The following is a 10520-nucleotide window of genomic DNA, read 5'->3' as shown; positions in this document are numbered from 1 at the left end:
CAGGAAAAGAAACAGATTCATCTTGGAGAGGATTAAACCAAGCTGCTCCTTGGAGGCAAGGATTCTGGGGCTTCGTGTGACATACTTTGGACATGTTGCCAGGAGGGACGGGTCCTTGGAGAGCGACATCATGCTTGGGAGGGTGGAGGGACAGCGCAGGAGGGGAAGACCCTCTATAAGATGGATTGATTCGGTGACTGGGGTAATCGGGATGGTGTGTCAGAGGCGGTGCGGTTGGCGCAGGATAGAGCAGGGTTTAGAGGTGTTGTGCGTAGGGTCACTATGAGTCGGAAACGACTCGATGGCACATAACAACAACAACAATACAGTTATAGCTATGTAACAAAAACTATGAACAACTTATCATTTGAATTTATTACACATTTTAAATAAAAGTAATCACTGATACTAGGGTCTTGTTATAAACATCAGTTTAATTGATAACACAGTTATGCGGTTTAGGAATGGTAAACTGGACAGAGGTTTTACAAGAACATTTAGAATATATGAATAACAGAAAAAACTACTCATGACAAAAATATGGGAAGTTATTAAACTTCTAGATAGATTTTTTAAGAAAAACATGTAAGTATAGACCAAGTATAAGACATTTCATTTTATTTATTTTTTTGAAGTGTTATGAATTCTTTAAAAGAATGTTTCTGGTAAAATTGAGAAGAAATTGTTTTGAAGAAACAGTTGTTTTCAGAAGAAATAGGAAAATGAAAAATGTATAGACTGATGGTTAAATGCTTAGCTGCTGACCAAAAGGCTGTTATTCAAACTCAGCCAACTCTTACACAGAAAAACACCTGGTAATTTTCCCCCATAAATACTATAACTTAGAAAACTCGTTTTTTGTGTGCCGTTGAGTGGGAGCTGACAGTGCAGTGGGTTTTCAGAAGCAGTATGTCACACAGGAGAAGATATCCCATCCTTCTCCTGTAAGAAAAACCTGTCTGCACTGTCACATTGCCTGTCTGTGAGTCAAAATCAGCTGGAGAGCTCCAAAGTAATGGTATATCTGTTTTATAGACTTGACTTTCTTCGAAGGAAAAAAAAGAGATGCACAGATTTCCTTCAAAATCTTAGAGCTAGCCCTTAATATAAATGTTTTAGCAATTGCAAATATATAAAGTAGCAAGCAATATGTTTCCTCAAAACTTACTGTAAAATTTTACTTTACAATGAATATACTAACTTTTTCATTATCAAATATATTTATAGACATTATTCCACAATCAATGCAAGATTTGCTGTACATGGAGAATGACTTTCCTCCGAGAGCACATTGCCTGGTAAGATGGTATGTATACATTTTATTCAGGTCTTTATAGGATATGTTCCCTCCTTGTTCAGTGGTTTGCTAGGAAGATTCATAGGACTCAGGACTCCACATATAATCATACTTATGACTGAAATTTTATTACAGTAAAATGATCAGCAAAATCGATGTAGAGAAAAGATGCATGGAATGAAGTCCAGAAGAAACCTATTTGCAGGGTTCTAAAAGTCCTTTCCCAGGACCCACTTAAGAACTCTAGCAACAAGTGATGATAGTGCATGTGAAATGTTGTCTACTCAAGGTAGCTTCTTAGAGAGTCAATGACCTGAGTTTTTATTGGAGTCTAATCATGTGATTAGACTAATCATCTACATAACACAGGTTATGTAGGTGACACAACTTTGCTTGCTGAAATTGAGGAATACTTGAAGCACATGTTACAGAAGATCAAAGAATACAGCCTTCAGTATGGATTGCAAAAACAAAACAAAGATTTTTGCCACTGGACTGATACAAGACAACATCATGATAGAGAAAAGATTGAAACTGTCAACAACTACTTCTTGCTTTAATCCGCAATCAATACCCTTGGTACCAGGAGTCAGGAAATTAAGAGACAAGTATAGCACTGGTTAAATCTGCACTTAGGGACCTCTCCAAATTACTCAGGAGTAATGAATGATAGCGCTTTGAGGACTGAGATGCATGTGATTCAGGGCATGGTCTTTTTGATCACTTGCTATGCATTTGAGAACTGGACCATGAATAAGGATGACAGAAGAAGAATTGTTACCTTTGAACTGTGGTGTTAGAAAAGAGCACTAATGATGGACTGCCAAAAGAATAAACAAATACTTCTTGGAGAGGGTGCATTTAGAGTGCTCTTTGGAGGCAAAGATGATGAGGCTTCACCTCAACATGCTTCAGGCTTCTTGCTAGGAGTAGACTATTCCTTGGAGAGGGACATGATGCTTGGAAAGGTAGAGGCTTGATGAAGGTAAGAAACACTCTTGACCAGGTGAATTGACAGTCATGGCCACAGTGGGTTCTCATGTGTCAAAAAGTGTGAAAATGGCAAATGATAGAACAGGATTCATATCTGTTGTTAATAGGGTCACTATGGCTTGTACTTGACTCTACAACACCTAACAACAAGAACAACAACAATCATATGGACACCTTCTAGCTTGCACATACCAAAAGTTGTCATCCTCAAAATGAAAGTAGATGTTCAGCACAAACCACATTGAATGCACAGTTTAAAGCATAGTTAGAACAGAGTGAGAAATCATTGGTGGAAATGATGGTAATCCTCAGAATGTCTAATACCTAAAAAAACTATCCAAGGGTCAACCTTACAGGCATTCCTTTTTAAGAATAACAGTATTGGGATAGTGGCCAACTGTTAACTGTTTCCTGCACACATTGTTTGTTTCATAGTCTAGGATAATACCTACCCTTATAACACACCTAATACTTACTGTTAGGAATTGAGTTGAAATAAACAAATGATCCAAATGATGTACATTCAACTGCCAATCAAAAAGTTCGAAGTTCAAGTTTACCCAGCAGTATCTTAGAGGAAAGATCTGGAGATGTACTTCTGAAAAATTAACTGTTAAAATTCTATAGATCACTGTTGTACTCTTGGCACATGAGGTGTCACCGTGAATTGTCAGAACTGACTCCATTGCATTTAGTTATATGACAAAATTAAAATTTACTTATGTTTAAAAATTTAAAGGTGATTAAAACGTCATCACATAAAAAACACTTTTCTTTTTCACCTATTCAAAGTGTGTCTGAACTTATTTAATAGTAGAGAGGTAGGGAGAGGCAGTAGAACATACCATCTTCACAATGACCCTAGTGTGAATATTTGGTCAGGAAAGGAGACGTAGTCCGAGAATATTTATATATAGGATTAAATTATTCAATTACTATGCATTGATATTTTTTAATTGCTTATAGAAGAAGAATCTGAAATTGAGGAAAAAACACTGGTATCTATATTTGTATGTTTTTTCTTTTTTGTGATTACTAAGTAAACTACATGACAACTAAAAAAATTTTTTTGGCAGTACAAATAAACTGGACAGTGTTTCATAAATATCTCTGTTCTTTAAATGTGAACTTTTTTTTTTTTTTTAAATGTGAACTTTTAAAAGCTTTGAACTTGAATAAACAACTGAAAAAATTTTATAGAATGTATTATCAATTACTTAAATTCTAGCTTCTCTTCTGGTATTTTAAAGTGTAAATCTATACAGTTAACATGATAAGTGTAAATCTGATAACGAACATTGAAAACTTACTATTAGAAGCTAAATTGAAATAAACAATATTTATAGATATTCCTTAGTGGTGCAAATGATTAGCATACTTAATTTGTTCCTATCCCAAAGAAAAGTGACCCGACAGAATGTGGAAACTATAGAACAATCTCACTGATTTCACATGCAAGCAAGATTTTACTGAAGATTATCCAAAAACGACTGGAACAGCACATCAGGAGAGAACTACCAGAAGTCTAGGCTGGGTTTAGAAGGGGTCGTGGTACTAGGGATATTGTAGCTGATGTTAGATGGATCTTAGCTGAAAGCAGAGAATACCAGAGGAATGTCTATCTGTGTTTCATTGACTTTGCAAAGGCATTTGACTGTGTGGATCATAACAAACTGTGGCTGACTCTGAGAAGAATGGGAATCCCAGAACACTTGATCGTGCTAATGTGAAACCTATACTTGGACCAGGAGGCAGTCGTCAGAACAGAGCAAGGGAACACTGCATGGTTCAAAATTGGGAAGGGCGTACGCCAGGGATGCATCCTATCTCCATACCTTTTCAACCTATATGCAGAACAGATTATCCTGGAGGCAGGGCTCTATGAGGAGAAATGTGGGGTCAGGATTGGTGGACGATTTATCAGCAATCTACATTATGCAGATGACACAACCCTGCTTGCTGAAACTGAAGGGGACCTGAAGCACCTGTTGCAGAGGGTCAAAGATTGCAGCCTACAATATGGATTGAGGCTCAATGTCAAGAAGACAAAGATTCTCACCACTGGACCAATTGGCAGCATCAGGATGGATGGTGAAGAGATTGAGATTATACACAGCTTTAGTTTGCTTGGCTCCACGTTCAACACTCTTGCCACCAGTAGCCAGGAAATTAAAAGGCGCATTGCGATGGGAAAGTCTGCTGTTAAGGACCTCTCCAAAGTAGTGAAGAGCAGTGGTGTCTCTCTGGAGACTAAGGTGCGTTTGATACAGGCCATGGTCTTCACAAGCACTTGTTATGCATCAGAGAGTTGGACAATGACCAAGGAGGATAGAAGGAGAACCGATGCCTTTGAGCTGTGGTGCTGGAGAAGAGTATTGAGAATACCATGGACTGCTAGGAAAACAAACAGATTCGTCCTGGAAAGGGTTAAACCGGGTGGCTCCTTGGCGGCAAGGATTCTGAGGCTCCGTCTAACATACTTTGGACATGTTGTGAGGAGAGACCAGATCTTGGCGAAGGACATCCAGCTTGGGAGGGTAGAGGGACGGGGCAGGAGGGGAAGGCCCTCTATGAGGTGGATTGATTCAGTGACTGGGATAATCGGGATGGGAATGTCAGAGACAGTGCGATTGGCACAGGACAGAGCAGAGTTTAGGGCTGTTGTACATAGGGTCTCTGTGAGTCGCAGGTGACTCGACGGCACATAACAACAACAACAACAACAGCAGCAATTACTAACCAAAAGATTAGAAGTTCACCCTGAGGCACATGATTTATATAGGAAGGCAGCATAGTATCACACAGCAGGAGTTTTGCCTGTGTTTGTTCATTCAGCAATATTTGAACACCTATTCTCAGGGCAAGCTCTGAGTTAGATAAACATTTAATTCCTTATTCAGATACTAATCTCTGCAACCTTAATTAAATAAGCTTAAGTTACTCAATTTCTCAGAGTGTTTCTATATCGATAGAGTTAAGAAAATATTATGCACCTGTTAGGGTTGTTCTAAGGACTAAATAGCATTATGGCTCAGTTGTTAAGTGCCGTCGAGTCGTTGGCGACTCACAGCAACCCTGTGAACAAAAGTCCTTGACACCTGCATGACTTTCATCCTTTCTCCAGGTTTATAGGGTTTCTGGAGGCCAGCTATTTACGGAAGTGGATGTTAATCCTGCTTCCAAGCTTGTTTTAACCCGGTAGCTCCACCAAACACTGTCCACCATGGGTAACCATTATCGCATTTGACACATTAGTGCCACAGTGTTCAGCTTCACAGTGACCACAAGTTACCTCTGTACAGCAAGTGGAGACACCGTGCTGTACGACCTAGAAGAATGTTTCACCCAAAACAATTAAAGACAGGTCTTAGAGCCGTGGATTAGAGTCACCCACCTTCAGCTTGTAGCATCACTTTCGGTCCAGTAGTCCAGCTGGTCTCTCTCTATGTTGTATAGTGCCATCGAGTCATTGGCGACTCCTAGCAACCCTTTGAACGAAAGTGCTCAACACCTGCATGACTTTCATCCTTTCTCCAGGCTCAGAGTTATAAAAATCTGTTATGTAATTTCTATTTAACTTGTTGCGTGTGTAGGTGTGTAGATATTCATAGCCATAAATGTATGGTTAAAGGATAACTTGTTGAATGAATGTATTAAACATTTCTTTGCATGACATAGTAGGGAGTTGTATTGTCAGTCCAAAGGCAGAACCTCTCTGGTGATTCAGATCCACAGCTACTCTGCAGGAGAAAGATGGGCATCGACAAAAACTCCTCGGAATTAATAGACTATCAATTTGCATATTCCAGCAAACAAATGCAGATGTGCTCACTAGGTTGTGCAAAGAAATCTGAAGGACTGCTCCCTGGCCAACTGACTTAAAGAGATTCATATTTATTGTCATGGTCCAAGAAAGGTGATCCAACAGAATGTGGATCATTGAACAATATTATTAATATCACATTGCAAGCAAAAGATTGGTGAAGATTTTTCAAAAACATCTACAACAGAACATCAACAGAGAACTGTCAGAAGCTCAAGCAAGATGTAGAAGAAGCTCTGGCACCAGGGATATCATTGCTCAGGCCATGTGGAATTTGACCAAAAGCAGAGAATACCAGAAAGATGTTTATCTGTTTTACTGACTGTGCAAAGGCATTTAACATTGTGGATCACAACAAATTATGATTAACATTGAGAAAAATTGGGATCTCAGAACACTTGTACTGAGAACAAATGGTGCTGATGCGAAACCTACACTTAGGCCAAGAAGTTGTTTGCACAAAGTAAGAGAACACAGTATGGTTCTAAAAATCAGAAAATATGTGCATCAGTGCTTTATCCTTTCTTCTTACCTATTCAGTCTGTATACTGAACAGATCATTAAAAAAATCTGGACTTTAGGAAGAAGAATGTGGCATCAAGATTGAAGGAAGACGCATAGACAGTCTGCATTAAGCAGATGACACAGCCTTATCTGTTCAAAGTGAGGAGGACTTGAGTGCTTGCATAAAAAGATTAATGACTACAGCCTTCAATATGGATTGCATCTCAACATCAAGAAAGCAAAATCCTTACCACTTGGTCAATAGGCAACCTGGTGATAGAGAAGAGATTGAAGTTGTCAAAGATTTCCTTTTCCTTGGATCCACTCTGTAGGTACCAGCAGTCAAAAAATTAAAAGACCAATCACATTGGGAAAACCTGCTGTCAGCGGCCTCTCCAGAATGTTAAAGAGCAGTGATTTCGATTTAAATACTAGGGTGTACCAAATCTAAACAATGGTCTTTTCAGTTATTTGCTATATCCAAAAGTTGGACAGTGATTGAGAAAGACAGAAGAATCAATGCCTTTGAGCTGTGGTATTGGAAATGAGTATTGACTCTCCTATGGACTACCAAGAGAATGTATCTGTCCTGGAGAAAGTGAAACTCTAGGGTGCTCTTTAGAGGCAAGGTGGTGAAATTCTATCTTACATACTATGGACATGTTGTAAGGAGGGACCAGTCCTGGGAAAAGGATATCATGTTTGGAAAGGTGGAAAATCAGAATAAGAGAGGGAAACACTCAGTGTGATGAACTGAAACATGAAACAGTAGCTAAGCACTGGTCTCAAGGGTGTTGGAAATGTTCAGGATGAGGCAAGGTTCAGAGCCCTTATTCATAGTGCTGCTATGAGTCTTAGATCAACAGCACTCAACAATAGTAACAACAACAATATGTGTGTAGTTGCCTCCCTTAATAATTTTAATCTCAATTATGAACATCTTCATGTATGTTCATCTGCCAATCATATATACTCTGTGGTTAAGTATCTTTTTTTAAATCTGTTCTTAAATTTAGTAGTTATTGTTACATTTTGAGAATTCTGTGTATATTTTGGATATAGTCTTTTTTAAAATGTGTGATTTGTAAGTATTTTCTTCCAGATTGTACTTGAGCTTTTTACCATCTTTTCCAGAAGAAAAGGTTATTTTATTGTGGCTTAGTGTCTTAATGAGCTTTTATGAGGGAGGTAGTGGTGAGATAATTTTAGGCTTGCAGAAAAGTTGAAAAGATAGTACAAATTGGAGTATACGCTTTCAACTAGTTTTCCCTGTGTTAAGCATCTCAGATTGCCATGATATATTTGTCAAAACCAAGAAACTGACATTATGAAAAGTGAAAAACATAATTCTATGTTACTATTGGCTATTCTTAACTAGATTTTTCCCCCTATTAATGCCTACTTTCTATTCCAGTATCCCATATTGAATTTAGTCATCTTGTCTGCTTAATCTCTTCTGTTCTCTAGACGCTTCTGCTTTTTCTTATTGTTCCTAATTTTAACAGTTTGAATGAAAACCAATTGGCTTGTTTCAGCTAACAGATGCAACCCTGGACATGGTTACCAATCTATGCTAGGAAATTTGGAGAACAGCTTCTTGACCAACTGATTCAAAGAGCTCTGTACTTGTTCCCATTGTCAAAAGTAACCCAACATCATGTGGAAATATAGAACAGTATAATTAATATCATGTGCAAACAATCTTGTTGAAGATCATCCCAAAACAGCTAGACCAGTACATAAAGAACTGCCAAAGTTCAGGCAGGGTTTAGAAGAGGCCATGGTACCAGGGATATCATTGTGGATGTCAGATGAGTCCTGGTTGAAAGCAGACAATACACGAGGAATGTCTGTTTTATTGTCTATGCAGAGGCATACACAGGTTTAAAATTAGGAAGGGTGTGCGTCAGGGATGTATCCTTTCTCCATACCCATCCAGTTTGTACGCTTAGCAAAGAATTTGTGAAGCTGCACTGTCTCAAGAAGAATATACATCAGAATGAGATGAAGATTCACCAGCAACCTGTGTTATATGGATGACACAACCTTGTTTGCTGAAAGTGAGAGAGATTTAAAATGCTTGCTGCAGAAGATCAAGAGGTAGCCCTCAGTGTGGAGTAACTTAAGGTCAAGAAACCAATGGTCCTCACCATGGGGTCAACAGTGAACATCATGAGAGACAGAGAAAGATTTGAAACTGTCAGTGATTTCATTTTGCTTGGATTAACAGTCAACATCCATGGTACCAGCATTCAGGAAATCAGGAGATGTATTGCATTTGGTAAATCCACCGTCAGGAACCACTTCAATATACTGAAGAATAATGATGCCAGTTTGAAGACGAAGGTGAAAATGATAAAAAGAAGTAAACAATGTCACTAAAAGTACACAAGAGAAAAAGAAAATGGTAATGCTATGTCATATGTAATAATGAAACAGTAGCAAAAACAGAGTACATATACAGCTGTGCATATGTGTGTATATATAGGTTCTTGCATATGTATATGCATCTGTTTGACTGTACATGGCAGGAGATTGTCCATAGTCTCTTGCGAGAAGTGGCATAACATAGTTTGTAACGTTATGTTCTGAATCCTAGTATGAGTAGATAGGTAGTATCTGGAGTCTTGAAAGCTGTAACAGGCCGTCTCAGATATAGCTACTGATACCTCCTCATCCAGAGCAAGAGAGGAAGAAAGAAGCTAAAGACTCAAAGAAGAAACTAACCTATAGGACAAATACACAAATTTATAACCTCATCTACTGAGGCCAGAAGAATCAGATGGTTCCTGTTAGAACTACACTTTTAATTGGGATCAAAATAGATGGACCCCAATAAAATTGTGGAACAATGGAGCAGAACCCTAAGTTCCTTCTCTCACGCCATACATACCTAGATCTATGGTACTGGATGATTGTTTTTGCTATTGTTTCATTACTATATATGACATAGCATTACCAACCATTTTCTTTTTCTCTTGTGTACTTTTAGTGACATTGTTTACTTATTTTTATCATTTTCTATTTTGTTGAGAGTTTTTATCAGGCATGATTGTTAGATTTTGTCAAATGCTCTGTCTTGTCTCTTCCATTGATATAATTTACACACAGAGTCACACACTCTGGATTTGATACGGTTATATTTTGGAGGACTTCAGCAACTGTGAGAGATAGTGGTATGTAGTTTTCTTATAGTTATTTTATTTTATTGTTGGAGTAGTGTAGGCTGTCCCTGGTTTACAAATGAGATCCATTCATAAGAGTGTCTTAGAGAATTTGTCATATGCTCAGTTCACATAGGTGTGTCTAATTCTTATTTATTCTTACTGTAGGGCAAGAAAAGGCTTGAAACTTTTCCAAGTCTTCAAGCTTTGTTCTTAGTTGTAAATGAAGAGTTCTTTATATAGTATGGATATTAAATCCTTATTAGATAAATGGTTCCCAACTATTTTCTTCCTTTCTGTATGTAGATTGCCTTACTATCTTGATATGTCCTTTGATGTACAGAAGATTCTAAGTTTAATGAATTCCAGTTTATCTATTGTAAACAAACTTTAAGCCAGAATTTTTAAATGTTCTCTCTTCTGCCATTTCAACAAATTCCTTCTAATTTGTAGAGGCTTGTTGTTAGGTGTGATGGAAATGACTCTCTAAACAGGAAATTCATATTATTGACTCATTTGTCATTAATATAGGCAGACTTGTACTTCAGACCTGACTTCTTAAATATCCTGCAGGAAAATTTTTTCAAATAATGAAGTTTTGTATTCTGGAGAGGGAGGGAGAAGGCGTCACTGGGCAAGGTCACCTCGGATAACAGCAGAAGGAGACGTCTTCCAGGTCAGACCCAGCGAAACCTGGCCAGAGAGGGAGGGAGAAGGCATCACTGGGCAAGGTCACCTC

General features: G+C 38.2%; 1 protein-coding gene across 1 annotated transcript in view; it reads left to right on the top strand.

The window, feature by feature from the left end:
* The window catches only part of RAB3GAP1 (RAB3 GTPase activating protein subunit 1 (catalytic)), a 132924-nt gene that overhangs the window by 41552 nt on the left and 80852 nt on the right, over window positions 1-10520 (top strand). The window contains exon 5 of the mRNA XM_006880807.1: window positions 1228-1306. Coding sequence (XP_006880869.1) covers window positions 1228-1306 — 79 coding nt within the window. The remainder of the gene's footprint in view (window positions 1-1227; window positions 1307-10520) is intronic.

Source organism: Elephantulus edwardii, unplaced genomic scaffold (assembly GCF_000299155.1).
Source record: "Elephantulus edwardii isolate Elephantulus edwardi_28Jun2011 unplaced genomic scaffold, EleEdw1.0 scaffold00010, whole genome shotgun sequence".
In the NCBI taxonomy this organism is placed as follows: Eukaryota; Metazoa; Chordata; class Mammalia; order Macroscelidea; family Macroscelididae; genus Elephantulus; species Elephantulus edwardii.
The sequence above is the reverse complement of the archived record's forward strand: the minus strand, read 5'-3'. Positions and strand labels throughout refer to the sequence as shown.